This window comes from Anopheles funestus, chromosome 3RL (genome assembly GCF_943734845.2).
Source record: "Anopheles funestus chromosome 3RL, idAnoFuneDA-416_04, whole genome shotgun sequence".
NCBI classification, from domain to species: Eukaryota; Metazoa; Arthropoda; class Insecta; order Diptera; family Culicidae; genus Anopheles; species Anopheles funestus.
In genome coordinates this window covers 74248577-74268517 of record NC_064599.1, presented here as the reverse complement: position 1 = coordinate 74268517, position 19941 = coordinate 74248577, and the positions used below count along the sequence as shown (strand labels likewise).

General features: G+C 43.2%; 1 protein-coding gene across 3 annotated transcripts in view; it reads right to left on the bottom strand.

Moving 5' to 3' along the window:
* LOC125766956 (nephrin-like) overlaps window positions 1-18608 on the bottom strand; it is an 80427-nt gene extending 61819 nt beyond the window's left edge. The window contains exons 1-3 of one of the 3 annotated variants that reach the window (XM_049433085.1): window positions 18326-18608; window positions 15327-16124; window positions 9959-10017 (exon numbers count right to left, since the gene is read on the bottom strand). In XM_049433085.1, coding sequence (XP_049289042.1) covers window positions 9959-10007 — 49 coding nt within the window. In that variant the 5' untranslated portion in view covers window positions 10008-10017; window positions 15327-16124; window positions 18326-18608. The other 2 variants (XM_049433087.1, XM_049433086.1) reach the window with 2 other exon arrangements.
* Between the last annotated feature and the right edge of the window lie 1333 nt (window positions 18609-19941).

Below are 19941 nucleotides of genomic sequence, written 5' to 3'. Positions count from 1 at the left end.
TTCAAATTCTATTGTTGAACATATTTAAACATTTGCTTAGCCTTATGCGAACCATCTCAACCCGCCAAAAGATAGACAGGGGTACGCATCACCCGCAGCTACTCATTTGTACCTTTTGGCTCATTGGGCTCCATGAAAAGCTCGCCAAGCTTTATGAAACATTCACAACACAGTTCGCGGCTTTCATGCTCGTTAGCTTGGGAATCACATATGGAACCGGGAGCACCGAATGGGCCGAAACTGAGTGCCCGAAACCCGACATGGCATTCATTAGGATAGAGTACACTCGCCGCCAGGAACCATTGTTATGTGGCGTTGTCAGTGCTGGCACGGCTGACAGCAGCGAGTGTGTAATCTTTCTGCCCTCGGGATGCACCGAGTGTCTCTCATATCGTCGGGTCGGCAAAACGGACTCTATCCAGGCACGGTCTAGATAGTTGCGTCCAGAATGTCCTTTATCGTGCAGAAGAAAACAAAAGGATTCTCTTCTCGTCCGTCCGACACGGTTTCACGTTGTGGGCACATCGGCAGTCGACACAGTGTTATGGACCTTGGTTTCGATAGGAAACTACTGACTGGCAGGAATGGTCAGGCCGGAAGCGATTCAACATCTGCTGGATGGTTACACGCATCCATGCTGGTAGTCCTTTTCCAAAAGATCTACCAACAGTTCGATGTGCGCTTACAGAGCGAGAGAGAAAGAGAACTTTCTTTTAATGCAAATGTATGAAATATTCTCCATAAGGGTAAATAATAATTTTTAATTTGGTGTGTTTGTTCTACAAACCATCCTATCATCCGCTATCTTATCGCACCTATTCAAAACGCATAAAACACCCTCATGGTGCTGATAGACCGAATAATGCTACAATCGTACCGATTCCAAACTCAACCCCCCAAAATGGGTTCCATAATTACGCTAAATAAATGTGCTTCGTTAATAGCACACATCACACTCATTAACCGGGACCCATACGTACCGGCGGATGATGAAGCGATGCCCTCCATTGCCAGCCCGCCATATTGGCTAGGTGCTGTTTATGTGAAATAAATCTTTATAATTATAGATCGTTGTCGGATGCGCCAACCGCGTTTGCTTAATGTGTTAACCCATGGCACATTCGTACAAACACACACACACAAACGCGTGGCCGCCATCATCGTACCCATCGAGCGTGTTGATAATATCATCCCATTTTTTACGCCTTTTCGATCCGGCTGTCCGATCGTGGTGAAGCAAATCATCTCATTTCTTTCGATCAATTTACCATCTGGCTTTGCGTTATGCCATCGCGTACTGAAAGGGTTCCTCCGTAGAGCGATGGAACTGGTGTGTGTGTGTGTGTGTGTTTTTTTTTCTATTGCTCTCTCCCCCCTCTTTATATGGTTATGTGTTATTTTATTCATCCATCTAACCATTTCTAAGTTTCATGTGAACCTTTCTGAGCAGCACTACAGTCCATTTCAAATGCCTTCCAAAAGTGCTCATTTCCAGCCATAAAGACGAATTTCAGAACGCAACAGTACCTCCATGGGGGGGTCACTTCTCTAGGCAGTGGAGTAAACCTGCGCCACATATGTTAGGAAGCCTTCAATCATAGAGGAAGACAAAAAAACCTCAACGTAACTGAGCTACACGTACGCAAGAGTAACACATGCAACCAGGCTTGAGAAGATGCAAATGAAACGCAAATTTCAGCCAAATTACTTCAGTATGAGTTTCCTGAAGTTGTTGTCTCGGGTGGCGGTCTGGAGACATACACACACACACACACGAAATCTGTTGGTTAACCTTCGTTCGTTAAGGAAGAAGTAGCCAAACTCTGGGAAAAATGTTTGCATACCCGACATTAAGGACGACCACGGATGCAGCAAAAAAAAAGCGGATGCCACCATGCGGTGCACCACACCATGCCAGCAAATGTTTGGCAACCACTTGTTTTACCGTTTTGCATATACGGTGAAGATTCTTTCACTCTCGCTTGTGCTCTCTTCTTTGTACCCTTTGCAGGTGTCCCACCCATGGGTACATGGTCTGCAAGGCTCGGACAAGCTCAAGTCAAGTGTCCCAGGACTCTCTTCGAAAGAACCAGCAATTTGGAAAGTACCACAAACTAAAACTGGAGCGTGAAAAAAAGAAGAAGAGAAGAAACATCCCATGCATCCCGGACAAGAGAATGTGGTTTTGAAATTGGTAAGGCTAACAACAACAAAAAAATGATTCCAACCTTCTTCTCACGAAAAATGGTCCAGTAGGAGATGTATTTAAAAAATAAACACCACACACAGATGGGCAAGGAAAAACCGAAAAAGGAAGCATAACCGCTACATGGTTCTTATGTTCGCAACATATGGTTACATTACAGACACACATTGTTAGACCTCCCTCAGAAACAAAAACCCGGCAAACGGAGCCGGAGAGGTTAATTTTTAAATGACATGGAAATAATTTATGAGACGGATCATCTGTGTCTTCATTTGGGGTGAGCTTCGTACGAAGAAGAAATTAAAACGATAAATCTAGGATGATACCATATTTTGGTGAGCAAGAGTTAAGATCTGGTAAGATACTATAGAAATGTATTTGGTGGCTTAACTTGTATTATTTAATCATACGGATGATATATTCATGATCGCAAGATACGTTAAAATCTTTATTCATTCATTATTGTAGTAGTGATGGGAACTTGGGAATGAAATTGAATCCAGTATTAAAAACCAGAATTCGACTCCAAGGCTATTCGCAAGGAGTTCGCTGTAATAGGTATTCCGGATTTCTCTGGACTCTGCCATTTATTTCGGATCGGATAAACCAAAAACTCCAGTTCCAACTAGAGACGTCATCTTCGATCTTCCTAAGCCTATTTGTAATTCGGGACAAATCGACAACATTTTGTGAAATTCCCAATTCATCCGAAATCGACTTCGGTGTATTCCAGAATTGTATTGAGCCAATTCTGGCTATATAAGCATTTTACGCATCACTATACCAAAGCTTCTTGTAATCCTCACGAATGGAAACTCCTTAAAAACAAGTCAAGGATAATCAAACCCTGCATAAATAACATCCCCTAACCGGATGCCCAAAAATAGACCATAATTCCTTCCCTTGATTACGTCATATCCTGCAGAAGAGAGCTGCAGCATATTCTCCATTCATCTCGATTTAGGATTACCGTGGAGAAAGAGAGCAAGACCGCACCAAACTACATCAACGCCTCAGTAATTTATTCCACTCCAATTGTTACCATACACACACACGCACAAAAACCACAAACTGCTACCAATCGGATGTCATCCCGTCCCGGGGGCACCAGTTCCCTGCGATTAATCGTTGTTCGATTTTTATTAGCCCACAGCCCTATTGCAGAATAAAACCGATCCAGAACCAAACATTTACATCCTCTCCGTGGTACGTTCCGCCATTCCGCCTGTCAGACTGTCACACGTACGTCACCATTTCCTGGACGTTCATTTTTCTAATCACCAACCAACATCTTGACATCGGACGCAATGGCAATACCACCCCGGCGGATGATAATGTTGTTGACGGGGTTGGGATTCTGGGGAGGAAACCCCTTTCCAAAGATAGCGCCAAGCTCGTCCGTGATTCCGTGAAGAAGATAAGCGGCACCTCATGCCCGCTTCGGATCCGCAAATGGTTCGCGGACTACCAGCACGAAACCAAAACGCGGGATGTGGACCGACCGGATGCTTTCAAAACATTATTGTAAAATTTTACCGCATTGCGGTTGTTGTGACGGTCGATGGATTTTCTCTCTTTCCCCAGAGGGAGATGAACACACACACAACCAGACACACATACAGGAAGCAGAAGCCATCGAACCCGTGCTGCGTGTATGTGTGCGTATTTGTGCGTCACTTATGGGGGGAAAAAGTGGAAAAGCCAGCCAGCGATTTTCGCTAGTACCCCGTTTGCGTACGTCTGGCCGGTTTGTTAGGTGTTGGCACGCTGCAAGGACGAACAGAGTACGCACAAGAAAGTGGCCTTCCTTCCTTCGGTTTTTCATCCTCTTTTTTGTGTCACTTTCCTTCATTCGACTCGCATCGAGATGTCATTTTGAGGCCGTCGAGGGCCGCGTGTTTCTGAAAGCTTCCATTTCAAATCCCCCAGAGTCACGTCCACAGTTCGGGCTTTTTCCGTTCCTGGTTTCGCGGCTACATCTTGGGGATGGGTCCGCGAGGTACCATTGCCGTTTTCCTTTATTCTACCCACGTTTTAACCACACCGACAGTGGCATTTCATTTTCATTCCTTCCGTCCATAGGCTCAATTTATCTCTCTCTGTCTATCTTTCTGGTTCATCCGGTGCGAAGATTCTACCCCCGTAAAAAAACCTATTAATCTTCGCTCATTTGCTAGCTGTCAATCAATGCGGTTGATGATGACTGCTTCCATAGCTTCTTCAAGTAGGCACAAGTGAAAATTGCGCCACTAATGCTGGGAAAAAAGCCCATGGCCAAAAACGGCACGAACGCACAAACCGAACGCTGGCAGGACGAACTGGCTTGATGGGCAATTTTATTTCACCACCACCACCACCACCACCAGGGCTCGGCTTTAGGGAAATTTTACCCCAAAACTGACCCATTCCACTACGGGAAATGGAAGCGTGCTGTGAAAAGTTTTTGTACTTATGTGCCGCACAACAACACGCGTCACCCATTGCCCAATTAGGAGAATCGCCCGCTGGCAATGCGAAAGCAGAACCGCTATCTACGTCAATCTACGCGAGACGGTTTTTATTCCCGAAGCGTGCCCGTTTTTCGCACAGTTTAGCCAGGATGCTGCACGACACTATTTGGTGAGATCTTAACCAGCAAAAAAGGTCAATGCTGTAAGCGAAAGGGAACAACCCGGCTAAGCGGTTAAATGAGCATTTGCCAAATGATAATGCTGAACAGTATTGGACGCGTTTTTGGGGCACGTCATTCCCAAGCGATTGAGCGGGGAGTTTGTTTTTTCCTTGGTAGATAGAGTGGAAACAAGGAGGATAGATCTATATATTAGCTACCAAACAACTCCTGTTAGCAAAACAAAACACTCAACCCTGACATGCTCGGTTTGCTGTCAAACTGCCACGTTTCTGCTAAAGGAATGGCAAATTGAAATTATCATCAATATGCAAATGCACAAACATCATCACCCTCAAACCGAACGATACACGTTTTGCTAGTTTTTTGCTGCTTGTTCTTGTCTTGCCCGGTGTCGGCACTTCACTTTTTCTTTCGCTTCCCCAAAATGATGCGTTTTCATTCAGCTCTATCTCCCAATAACCCATTCGCTGCAATCATGAGAACCTTCCCATTCATCCATCCGGGCCGACCATTCCTCAAATGTGTATAGTGTAAGGCGACGCCATCGGCTTTTGTGAAGCTACGGCTCCAAACACCGTCGGGTGTCCCATCACGTTGGCGTTCGTTCGGCGATTGACACTAAATAAACACGCACACAGTCACGTAAGCCTTGGCCAAATCAGAACGCGATGATTATGGAAATTAGATCGTGGAAAAAGCCGAAAAACCATCACGCTTCGCGTGCGTGTGCTGTGATGGTTATTTGATGTGGCCGATTTAAAGTTTTAGTCTTTCTTTTTCGGCTAAGAAGATGAAGATGAACAGGAAAAACTCCGACCGTCCGCACGAGCAGGCGAAAGACGGCCGTCTAATTTGGGGGTTAGCGGATAAGATAAAGTTATTCAAGTGCAAATAAATTTGCCATACTGGAACATACTACGGGCGGAAATATGGTTAATCCATTAAAAGCTTTTTGAGGGAAACATTACCTATTATCCAGCTTAGAAACATTTTTTTCCCATAAAAAATACTTCCACTATATTTGAGAGAAAATTACAGAATGTTAGAAACTTATCTTTATAGTCAATGACAAAAGGTTAACGAAAGTATATAAACTAACAACTGTTCTATTACTAGAATCTCCATCGGTCTAAGTTTTATAAATAACTCCACACAAATGGTGGTGATTCAAATGTTGTGTCTTAGGCATTCACTCAAATATTCCGAAAGTTGTAGATCGATTCTCAGCAGAGCTGTCCGAGACCTCTTCGTACCAGAAGACTAACTTATTTTTCTTATTCTAACCTCAGAAAGGACTTGAATTGGATTAGAGTGACTGGACTAACGGTCTTGTCGCGTGTGAAGATCAACGCCACTGTCACTATACTCAACGATTTCAAAGACGAGAATCTAGGTTCTAGAATCACGACTTATATGAGGTTGATGTAAGGCTAAAGTAGAGAATTCAATCACAACACTATACTTCTTAAGAAGTTGCTCCAGATCAAAGCTATCGTATTGAGATCATCTTTTATTAAAACTGATATCCATTTCATTTACTTACATTATACCAGATAAGCGAACTGGAAGATGAAACTTGCAAGTTTGTTGAAATTGTGTGCTCTGCAGAAAGAATCAAGGCATTTCTTTATCAACAAAGATAGTCCATCATCAAACTCCATTCACATGATTCGCATTCGTTCACCCAAAAAAAAATAGCTGGATATTCCACCAACATGTGCGGACATCATTTTTCACCCGAATCTAGACACTCAACTCATCGACTGTTTTCCGACGAACCTCATAAACACCCGATATCGATACAGTACAATCGGGAAACAAACGCCACAAAAGAAATAACGGTTAGGAAAGCTTCTCCAGCATCCTTTTGTATTGCGATTTTCTTCCTATCCTATCCGGTTCGGTCAAAGCCTACGAATAGCTATAATAAAAAAAAAGAAAAATACTCGAGAAAAAAATAAACCCCATTGGAAAGGATTTTCAGCTCGTGGTCCTGGGACTTGGGCTCGGGGTTCATGTTTTTTTTCTTTTCGTGAAGGGAAAATAAATTTCAGATCATTATCACGGTCAGTGGAGGATAGCGTCGCCTTACAGCTAAACCGTGCTGAAACGAATGCAGAAAATAAAGCTACAACTCAGCTTCATACATCACCATGAGCCCACGCTCGTGAGCAACGCAATCAGAAGATTGGGATTGGGGACAGGGATGCTTGGGAAAATGTTGTTCTTCCAGCTGCCGATTTTACCAACACACTGTACACTCCAGCGCACAAACACCCACACACACGCACACGCACACAGGCAATATGACAGTGCCAGTGCTACCGGCAACCAAAGCCATCCGATTTTCACGGTGACGATGAGCTGCTTGAAGCTGCCAAGCTTCAATGGCAGCACCCGTTCCGATGGTGTGAATTATTCATCAGGTTTTCGGATGAATCGGAAAAGCTTTTCGCAATCGTTTATGATACACTTCCGGGACCGGGCGTAACAGCAATCGCTAAAGTCATGGACCGCTACAAACAGCACGGAAGGGTGAACAAAAAAACGCGACACTTTAAAAGCATCATTCCCACGAAAAGGATTGAACGGTTTAAAGGAAAATAAAAACAAATACCGCGCTACAACGCATAATTCTTTGGGAAAGCATAAATCGGAGACATGAATTGAGTTTATGTACTGCGTCGTGAAAAAATAAAATAAAATCAAAATAAAATATCACGTTTCACTTGAAACTTTTAACACATTCCGGAAAACTCGCAGCGTACCATGTGCCCCAAAAGCTAATAAGAGACGCACTTAAAAGGTTCCTCTTACAAACTCGCAGGCGTCGCTTCATCAAAGGATTTTTCTGGAGTGTAGCACAACAGCAACGAATACAAAAAAAAGAAACTCCCTAAATCAATTGCCATTTTATAGCAGCTTGTTTCCAGAAAAAAGCGTAGCTTCCATAAGCCATAATTCCATTACGGGACGCATCCAGTACCGGTGCGAGCTCATTATGCGCGTGAGTAAACGAACTGCTCCAGTACCAACACAATCTGGACCGATTTGTTGCCAATGGTAGCATAATTTGCGTTCAAAAGTCTTCCCTTTTGCGTACACCTCGACCTCGGGAGTGTTAACCCCATACAGTGAAACATTTCTACGCAACACATCGATATGCTCGGCGAGAGGCAACGTTGCTTCTTTCTTTTCTATTTTCTTTACCCAATAGGATCACGACTTCTAGTGCCGCGTGCTGGGAAACCTCTGTGCAGTGAAGTAGAACTTCCCATCCCCACGTGATGTCTGCAAGTGTCCTGAGACGATGGCAATAAGGTTCACAACCGTTACCGTCAGTGCCTGCCTTTCGGGGAGACAATGTCGAAATTGAATTCAAGAGCAAGGATGAAAATTTATGTCACCATGTACTTGAGAGCGACGGCAGTATGCGGCCCATTTGTGCCGATGGGTTCTACATACATGCGTTCGACGATGGCACTGATACAGCTGGTGTGGGAATATTCGATCCTGACATTCTTATGCGAGTAAGTGTCTGTGTTTTCTGAGGATTCTTTTCGAAAAGTTCACATCGTGGGGATTCTTGCCACATACACCAGAGGAGCACACAACTCCCTGATGTTCCAGTTTTGGATTCTCCTCGTCAGAACAGAAGCATCTATAGGACGGTTGAACGGTACCATGCCCCTGGGTGGTGCAAAGGGAGTATGTGAGTTGCGAGGTGGTCTTGAATAAAATCTTAACATAAAAGATTTCAAGACAAGATTCCACCTCCGATAGTGATCTGGCAGAAGGGGGTTTCTGCCGCTAGAGACGAACCGTCCATGTGGCTTTTTCTCAAACGATCTCAAAACGGGGTGTACAAAAGTCCCGTCCCGTCTCGTCCTACGTCTTTTCTCTAGCAACCACCGTTTAACATGAAGCAAGGGCATCATTTCTTTACACTTCATGCCGGTACCACCGTCAGCACTTTCTGCCCGGATCGTCTTTGTGAGCTCAAAGAGCGAACCCGAATCCCTTCAAAACCCAAACCTCATGTCCCTTTTTCGGTGTTTCGTCTTTAGCATTGCCCGCTGCCCTACAACTGATGCCGTTTTATCGCTACGAAATGGTGTGAGAAAACTAGAACATTGCAACACCCATATTACCGCTCCACAAGGAATCGCATCTCCGCCAAGAAGCGAAGAAGCGCTCCGGTGCCATGGTGTCTGTCATGGTGGGCCCAGAGTTTGTTTGAGACCATTTTCTCAACCCCACCCACCCACCGACAGAACTCTACTTCTGCACGAGCATTCACCCAACCGTCTTAGGATCCGAAATGTATGACCTCCAACAAAACCACGGATGCAAGCAATAGCAATTGCTTGGGCAAAATTCGCACTGCACACTACACAATGCGACTAGAGTTTCTCGCACTTAAAAAGCTTCCCACATACATTGCACAAACACAGTGAAAGCAAGCACTTACTAAAGCACAAACGCCGGGAAAGGTGCACGAGAACACACAGAACAAAAGAGCGTAAGAGCTTCACCGGCCTGACATCAAAGGACATCGTTCGAAATGGAAAAAGGATATTTAATAAAATAGTTTTATTTGATTTTAATCAAGAATTATTGCGCTTCGGTACGGGAGTATGCGTCCGGTGCAGCAGCAACAAAAAAAGGGGAGGCGAAGATCCCGCCGGAAGTCGTGTGCATGTGACGATGTCACCTAAAGTCCAGTTAAATGGAAAACTGAAAGACAGAGCGAAACCCGGTTTTCAATTTACCGTTTCGGAGTGTTTCGTCCTCCGGCAAAAGACAAGGAGCCAACAAAAGCAGAAAACAAAACCACATCCCCATTGATGGAAATTGCATGGTAATGAAAATACAAATGGAAAGCGGTAATGTCCGCATCGTCGCATTTGCAAAGTAATGGACAATTCAGACATCCTTCAGCAGGCTAAAGTTTGTTGAATCGTTTTGCTCAGCACAGAAACGGTAAGTAAATTTTCAACTCCCCAAAATAACCCCCCCCACGACACTCGGCAGGAACTCCGAGGAACTTTCCCCAACGTCACGAACGCACTTAGTATGAGTGTGGGGGGCTTAAGCTATTCAGATTACATTTTACTTACCTGTTAGAATTGGTGTTAAAAGTCTTATCAACAGCGTTTGTAGATTCATTTTGGTATTCCTGCGTAAGAAAAACAGAAAAGAGAAAAGCATTAGCGATGTTTTGGGGCGCGAACTTTTTTTCTTTCTGTGTTTTGTTTAAGAACTGTACTCTGGAAACAATAATGCTGTAAAGCACACTTGAGATTAATGATGGTGTTCGGGGAAAAGAATCTTTCCACGATGTGTTTCACCCTAAGCGTGTTGCAGGTAGCGGTTTCAATTTAACAGGAACGTCACTCTGAAACCTTGAAAAAACAATTCCCATGCCCACCAGGCGCTGTAATCCTCCATCTTTGCAGCTAGAATTCAACAACGCAAAAGCACCCACTACATCAAAGCGGAAATTTTGCGTGATATCGATTGAAACTAGAGTACGCTGTGGGCTTTCGGTTTCCAAAATCCGTGCCCGAAAAGCACGTAACTCGGATGCTTTTGATCCTGGCACCTGGTACCCGCGACAGGGCGCAATCAACACCAAACCAATCACATTTACTCCGGCGTCTTTCACCGGCATCGGTGGGATAAGCTGACGGAGCTGGTTCGGTTCGGTGACGGGTGCCTGGTGAGTGCTTAAACACTGGAGATACTTCTTTGGTGACGATGGTGATGATTTGCTAAGGAAACTCAGCTAATCGCGACATCAATGAAGTGTGAAGATAGCGATAGTTTAACGCTATTGATTCGCGGCACTAAATTCACGTGCCTTCTAGTTTCCCGGGGTATCCCACTGCCGTTCACTAATGGATGTCCTCGACGATGAGACCTACGAGAAGGAAATCATACTACAGGGGTCTACATTGAAGGTGGCACATTATCGAGAAACAACGCGCTGGGGAATTAAATGTTCCAGCTTCGGAGTGTCACAAAACATAGACGAGAAGGACTGATGCGAACCAAACTAGGCCATTTCGATACTGGATCATTCGCACTAAACGTCACGCACTGGTATTGTGTCGTTATGCGTTATGCATGGCAGCATACACATGATGGCGATTCACCATTCGCCTTCAAGGCGTTCTTACGATGTCCTTGCTTACGAAACTCCTTTCACAGCAGGTCAGTTGGATCCAATTTTAGCATCGAGTTCGAGATGATGATGAGAGAGAGAGAGAGAGAAAGCAATCGAATGGCCGAAGGAGACATAATTAAAATTAATTCAGCAGCAACCCTTATCAGCATGATTTAACAGTTAGTGTGAGTGCCAAGACGGATGTACTATTGCCGGACGAAACGGAAACCAGGCAGGCTCCACACATCCGCATGACATCATGTTTTCTTACACACCACCGGACAATGAAGATATGTCCGAAGCGTCCGTTTGTGTCCTTTGGTGAGCCGGATTCTATTGGTATCTGTGTGGTTGTGTGGTAAGAACAGCAGACAGTAGATACGGTTATTATAACAGCACTGCCCAATTAAGCCATAGTCTGTTGACCGGTCACTTTCAATGGTTGCTTTCAAATTGAGATCCACAACCACTTTTGCCCAGAAAACCTTCCCCGTCACACCCCAAAACGACACCGATCGAACAAACCTGGAAACTAGGAATATAATCCGCTAGCGTGTGCATGCAACTGCATAAGCATCGACAGATAATGAGCACACACCTTCAAACCGTGCCGGTCCGAGCCGTTATATATGCATAATAGAAGGCAATCAGAACTATTTTTGTTCCCTTTTTCAATGGGTTCCGAATGCTGATTGTTCTGAATATAGCTTATGGGCCGCAATCACGACATCCTGATTGGGGTCGTCAGTTTCCCGTACTGCCGTCTTGGTGGGATGAGAAGAATTCATGCTATTTTCACCAGTTTTGTGAACGAATTCATTCTGCCGGAGTGTTGAGTAACGATTTCTTCAATCGATACACACGCAGCCAAAAACAATTGATTTTTTATTAATTTTTATGTTTCAATACAAGTGATGGACGTTCCTGTGCATGGTTGGAGCGGATCGATCGAGAGATGTTTTAAAATTGAATGGTTCTTATTTTAATTTTTGTTTTTGTACTTGTAAGTAATTTAATTGTAATTGTAAGTAAGTGGCCATAGAAGAGCTAAGTATATAAAACTGTTTGCTTAAATTTGCAGTTCTCGAATAAGTCTTTTTTTGTAGTTCCAAACAGTCGTTCCGGCGCGAAGGTTTCATTTTTGGAAAATTACGAAAGTTTTATTTCAAAACAAAATTAAAATTTTAAAAACATACAAACTTTTTATCAAAGTACATGTTTAACAAATGATTTGTCTTTTTAAACATGTTCGTGCTTTTATAATTAGTTTTATGATGTTATATTTGTGCTGGATGTTCCAGAGTGTTGTTGCTAGATACATCAAACAGAACAAACGAAGCAAACCTCAAATACTATTTTTGCTGTATATCTAATTGCGTTGGAAATCCCTTTAACAATTTGATAAAGAAAAGTTCTAGAACCTAGTTCAAAATGTTCCGCAAGAATCAAATCTATAAGCTTTGTCCATCACTACAGCGCGCCTTCCCTTATAAATTAAACTTTAATCCTTCTATTTTCGTTGCTAATATTTCTTCCTATCTTTAAGAATATATTTCTGAAAGGAAGCTATTATTTACAGCATTTGTCTTAGCAATTTACTCGTCTCACGCAACATACATAATTTGAACCGACTGGTCAATTCTTGCGTACATCATCATCACCAACCGTACCTTTAATCCACAAGTTCCATAATCATAAACCAAGGAGAATAAATTTTACATACAGCGTTAAATACTCGCACACCGTGCAAACTGCGTCTCGCATGGCATAATATGATCCGTGGAAAGTAAACGACAGGCGTAAAATTAGCTAAGACTCGAAGAGCCACACCGAACACCGAGCAACTAATAAGTGGAACATGTGCAACAGAATACGCTTCCGAGTGCTCAGTAGGAGATGTAGCTACCACGCAACAACAGCACGATACGAACAGTGTGAACGGTACTGCGTGTGCAAGGCAGGAGAACCGCCGTTCTTCGCCGTTCATAATTCTACCACACTTGTACCGTGCGTGTATTGTGCTACGTTTATTTTCTTATTTTCAATTCACCTCGGTTCCATCCCTTAGTTCCCTATTCCTCCCCATTTCTAAAATCATAGCATTTTCCAGCAAACATCCTTCCTTGCTTCGATACCACCTAGCGAGCGATAAGTACGGTCACGGCGTGCGTTGCGTTATTGGAAGAGAAAAGCAGACGCACACACACACTCACAACGAGCACCCCCTAGACGCGCATTGGGATCGGAAAAACGAAAAGAAAATTTAGTCCAAAAGGAAGGGGGTTCCACTCTCGTCAGCCCGAAGGACAAAGCGACGGTTGATTGCCGAATCTTGCACAGCGAAACGTTGGTGAGCGCTTGTTTAAGTGATGCTTTAGATTGATAAGAATTATATCTAATTTGTTACATGTTTTTTTTCTTCCTTTCGTTTCATTTTTTTGGTTTTTCTGTTCTTTTATACACTCCCTAGACGCTTCATGTTGCCTAGCTGTTTCCGATTCCGGGAACGGTACTATCTGAGCGTGAGTTGTTTAGGAAGTTCCTAAGCCCTTTTTCAGGCGCCCGTCACTCAGAAGATTCTCCCTTTTTTGTGTTCTACCCAAAAACCAGCGTGGGAGGCTACAGGGAGTCCCGAAGAATTGTCAAAATTATGTTTGATAAATTCATTCCTATTATCTATTCACTTCGCTTCCGCTGTGTTTTTTTTTTTTCGTTTTTCTCCACCCCAAAACGGTTTGCATCGCAATGGAAAAGCTTTTCCACCTCAAGAATGTCTTGCAAGGTAACAAATGGGGATGAAGTAAACAAAAAATCCGCCCAAGGACACCACCCATCGGTGGGGATAATTTTATCTGCTTCGTTAAAGAGAGAGAAAATATTTCGTACAACAAAATAAAAAAAAATAGAACGAAAAAAGGGAAACCAACAACGAAGCTATTGTACATCATCACAGACGTTGGCTCCATCCTTAACATGAAGGAGATCTCTGGAGCGCGCAATGGATGTGTAAATTGTGAGCATTGCTTACCATAAATCATTTCCGGGAAAGCACACGCCTACCGATACGCTAACGAGGAGTTAACGGCAAAGCACAAAATCAACTTGCATGCCTCTCCAATCAAGGATAAGACGTTGAGGACGGAAATCCTTCAGTCGATTTTTTTTCTATCCCGACCACCCCCAATATGGTGCCATCACCCAGAAAAAAACGGGCTACTGGTGAGGGTGTGCGTGCGGGAAATTGATGAACTCGTGATTGGTGGTAATTAAGGTTGAAGGATATATTTTCCTATTCGGCAAAAATGCGTGGTGAAAAACCTGCACAAAAGGCATACCGATCTAGCTTGCAGCTTTTCCTACTAATGAGGTAAAGAAAATTGATAACAAAAACATTTCAAGGAAAATATCCAACAAATAATTACTTTTTCGGTTCACCAGTAGCTTGACAACGACAAACACTAAAGTATCGTAATATGTAAGTGTATCAAAACGAATAAAATGATACATATTTTTTATTTCAATGAAACACAACATTACTGAGAAATGCAGATCCTGCATGGTGCTATTTTATTTACAAATTTTCCAAATTCCATGATTTTTTTTTTGTGTATCTGAATATACACGACGAAAGTTTGAAAAGGAAAAAAAACTGTTGACGTATGAAAAATTCAAATTATGCGAAAAATTAACAAAACGCTACTGATGGCAGGAATCAGATTATAAAAGTATTTTTTCTTGGATTTTTTTTATTAAAAGTTGTATTTTTTTGTGCACAAATTATACTGCTTCCTCAACACAAATTCTCAATTAGTGAGTTTTATTTTTTAATAGTTTTAAAACAACGTTATTCATCTATCGTTATTTCATCTCCGTTGCTAGTTTTATTACTGGAACTTAACACTTGAAACCATCATTAATTGAAAAAACCGAATTTCATAATTAAAAATCATTTATTTCGATTAATAACTTTTCACTGGAATATTCCAGATTTTTTTTGTATTTACCAACGTGCCACAGAGTGATTATTTATATTATTAATTTTCATCAGAAAATAGCATTCATTAGAAAGTGTTTTTAGGTACGTTTCGCTGAGCTTAAAGCACAAACAACTATATCAAAATACAAAATAAAACTTGCAAAAACGTACTAAAGTACAAGAAAATTCACTATGTTCTTTAACTAAAACTCTCAAAATCATAAAATACAGCAACAAAAAAGAAAAACGAAAAATAATTCAAACTGATATTTTTTTAATCCAAAATAATTAATTTAACAAAAATAGTATCAGAATGCTATATTTATATTGTCAGAGTACTCACCTATCTAAAAATTCGATGTTTACAACCGGAAGAAGCAATATTGACTATATATCCTGATGATTAATAGAACAAAATCAACACACACACACACACAGACGATACACTACAGCCGATTATGGCGGGGGGGATTGGCCCTCCTGTTCACCGGCAATATATATGGCGAACCCTTGCCCAAAAACTCGCTTCGTTCTACAAACGGGCACAGTTTAAGCCACAAAATAAATGACAATCAACATTAACACACAAACACACCACACGGCAGTTGTTACCGTCGGGCATCCATTTGCGTGCAAATCATTTCACACTGCACCACCATATTTCATGTCACTTTTCTGCTTTCGCTTTACTATAAATTACACCACGACCGATGATGCTGATGGCCTTAAACGGGGGTTGAAAGGGGGTTGGGCCTTTCCATAAAACGCCACACTGTTTCTTTCAGCGCATTTCTTTCACAACCACTATTTCATGCTGCCGCCAGAACAATCCACCGCACACAGTAGCCATCGGTGTAATTCCTTGCCTCCCGGGGGATGCTGATAATGAAATTTGACACCTTCACGATTCATACACGCACACACAAACGCACACTTACACGGATACACTTGTGCACTTCACAGGGTTGGGGGGTTGTGCTTCTTCTAGGGCTAATCCTGTAAGAGGGATGTGTTCCTTGCCAACGTACCCGGTGTCGCCGGGTATTCGACTGTATTTTTGTGGATGCTAATTTTCCACTCACTTTCTACACTTCACTAAGCAATCCATCTCAGCCAACAACAAAAAAAACATATTCACCAGCTAAAAAAGGATGCGGGAAGAGAACGGAAAAATATATTAAGGACTCGTCCCACAATAGCAAGCCATTCGAAGATGTGTCATTCCATTTTGGGAAACTGCTAGACTCTTAAAAACACACGTGAAATAGGGGGAAAACTACAAACTCCAAGCCAAACACACACGCACATACAGAACGAGACAGAGAAGAAGAAAAAAAACAAGGGACGAAAACACTATCGACAGGATTTCGTTTCCAGCTGTCAAATGCAGCAGTGCTCCGTGCAGCATATATTAGCACAAGCAGGCGGTGACTAGCTGCGGCCGTGTTTGCTAGTACACACCGAACATCGTGGTCGGTGGCCACACCAACGGTTTGCCTCGCACTGTCCTCACTGTAGTACCGACGTCCACAGCATCCGTTTCTGTGGCTCGAGAGTGAAAAATTCTAACCATCCTTTCACTGTGAGGTGCTCTCCACCGTTCCGTTCAGGGTGTGACGGGATGCGGGGTGGTGGGGGTATGGGGGATGTTTGAATTTTTCCCAACCGGACCTACGATACACACGGTTTTTTTTTGTTTTGTGTCGCCCGTCAACCGTTTTCGCACTCACTTTACTGCTCACTCGCAGCCGTTTTTCTCATCCACACACATACACCAAGAGCGTGTGTGTGTGTGTGTGGGGGGGGAAAAAGGCTATTTCTCTTTTTTGTGTTATTGTTGTGTTGTATATGCGAAAAAGCTCCTACCGCTCACTGCGTTTTCTCTCACCAGTATACCGTGTGTGTGTTCGGTTTTCATGGCACCCGGTTTTGATGGTGTAAAAAAAACCCGAACAGGATCCGTAAACACACGACACACGCGAGCGCCCCGTTTCGGGTGGTTTCGGAAAATGTTGGGATGCTGGTGAGATAGAGATTTTCCCTGCCCGATGGGATTTTTCCGCTACAACATCACGCACACTTTTCGCACCTAAAACACGCACACACACACACATACATGTGAGCGAGTGTCAAAAAGGGATGAAGTTGATGTACGCACACACAGTAACAGTAGGCACAGCGATATCCAACCAAGACCGTTTTTGCAGATTTTCCGACACTTTGAAATTTGATGATGAAAATGCTCTAGTAATTTCAGTAAAACTGATGACACTTTTCTTTAATATTTTTCCACTTAAAGATGGGCTCTCTTTATTGGGTTCCTCTAGTAACGCTCACTTGCAATAGTTAAATTCACTCAAAAAGGGATCGACTTTTTCGCTTTCCAGTGGCCTCGTGACCGCGTGTAGTAGCGGACAGGAAAAACATCTACCAACACTAGCGCACATTCTGACACATACAAATGCACACGCGAAAATGGACACTTCACATACAGACGTGCAAACACTTCGCAGGAGGCTGTATTTTCGGATGACTTTTCAACAGCGTAGTAGGCGGCTTGGGTATACGAGCTGGAAATGTTTGTCCTTCCGTGTTATTGACGTACGCGAGCAGAACCTTCGCTAGGTTTAGCAGCTTCTCGAGTCGATGAAGCTGTCCAAGCTCACGCTGTGAGATATACAGAATTTCTTCTTTCGGTTTTTATTATCCTTGAAGTAGTTTAACAAAAAAAAACATCGGATTCCTTCACACACCTGCAGACGGGTGAATGCATTTTCCCCCTTACATGAAATGCACCTGATCGTTACGTACGGTGAACCGCCGTCTAGCGTTTCTTAATTTTTCCTTTGGGGACGTAATCTCTCTCCTGTTCCTCTGTTCTTCGCACATTCAAAATTACCTTTCTACACACACGCACACACCGAGAGACCTATTTTATGGCGAAGAACCACTTCTACACAAATTCGGCCAGATAGATCGGGTCACCGTCACTTTTGGGTTTTTTGTGTGTCCAAAACCAAGAAACCCAAAAGGCACACACAGTCGTCAACAAAAAAAGAAAAGAAAACAGCTACAGATATTATTCACCATTTCGCTTTGTGGTGCTCTTTTGCGGGGTCAAAAACAGAAAACGTGGGCCGCACTGTTCAGAAGATATAAAGCAGGGGTTTGTCGTCTGCTGCTGCTGCTGTCAACCGCTGGTTCGTCGTGGCTGTGACTCACAAACAGGAATTGGTCAGTTTCGTGTTATTTTTTATTGAGCTGAGCCTAATTTCCATCACTGTTTTTTGGCAGCTTTTTTTTCTTTTTTTGTTGTTGTTGTTATACACTCCAAAATCTTACTTTTGCCGCAGCGCACACGCACTATGGTACACATACGCACACGTACACGACCGACATACACACGCACACGCACAATAAGACGGTTTCTACGCGACGAGCGGAATAGCAGTGGGTCGTTCCGGTACCCGGGACGATTTCTTCCAACCGTTCGACCAACCGTTCGGTTCCGAGATGAAGTTCTTACTAAAAGGGCCCGAGCTCGCGGACTCACCGTGGAGATGGGCGAATGCTCTGGCGATGGCTCTAGCGCTATGCTGCCGTGCGCGGGCGACGCGTCGACAACGTCATCGGGAGATGTCTCAATCTTCAATCTGGAGAGAGAGAGCGAGAGAGAGAGAGCAACTGTGGTCCACGAGCGAACCGAGTAACTCAGGAGAAACCCGTCGTACGCACTCTTTCGGTACTCTTGCGTGACTTGCGCATAAAGCCTGTCACAGCATGCTCACATCTCACAACTGGCCATGTCTACCATAGCACATACCTTTGTATAACAGTTTGCAGTTTTGTATAACACAAGCGAATGATCTGGTGCTAGCGGGTTGTGTTGTTGCATGAACCTTTTCACAGTGGCCGAGCACCGTCGTAAACTCCCTTCCACCAAAAACGGATGAACCGTTCAACACCAGCCGGCCACCTGCAATTATTATGAATGCAACCTGCCAAACAGACATTCGGCTGTCGGAAGGGGTTCTTTCTGCTTTCGGTAGCAATTAGAAAACCGGTCAACCGGTGATGGAACGTTGCACCAATACCAACACCGACGAACCCTGACTTTGCCCTGGCGTGCATTTGTGTTATTATGATACTTTTTTTCCATCACAACGCATCTTGCACAAACCCTACAAAAGGTAGAAGATGACGTTTTTTTTTTCTTTTGAAATGCAATGCACCGGGATGCGTACAACTCAAACGGCTGAAGCGCAACAATCGGCTTCCATCAGTGTGTACTCAAAAAACAAAAAAAAAGGCACGCAAAAGAGGAATCATAATTAATACAATATATTGGCCACGCGGACGAAAACGTTTTTTTTTCCCTCCATCCCTTCAATGCCAAAGGGACACAAAAGGGATGAGTGTTGGTGTCGAAAGTTAAGGTCCGGACGGGGTTTGGTTCTGTTTTTTTTTTTTGTTTTGGCTTTCCCTCTCTGCTTCTACTTTCGAGAGGGGCTGCTGAACAGGTACGTCAGGGTCCGGGGTTTCTCATCCGGAAGAACGCGTACGGTTGACATTGGAGGTCAAGTGTGTCGAAAAACCGATTTTACTCTTCCTGGCTGCAAGCGAATGCATTCGCTGGTCTGCATGTATATAATCTTGCGTGTCGTATGCTTGAGGGTGTAAAGTTAAATTATTACGCTGGTTGAACAATTTCTGCCTCATATTATGGTGGAAAAAAACAACTTCTTCTCCTACGGTTTAAATGCTCAATCCATGCAGCAGAAAGGAGGATATAAAAAAGCTTATCAATTTTATGCTTTATAATGATATAATATTATGGATCGTAGATTAAATGCTTACAAGCAGTTACTAAACTGTTTTTTTGTTTCATTGAAAAAATATTCCAGAAAAAAACGATGGATATATTCTTGAACAACTGAGAAAAAAATACTTGTAATCAG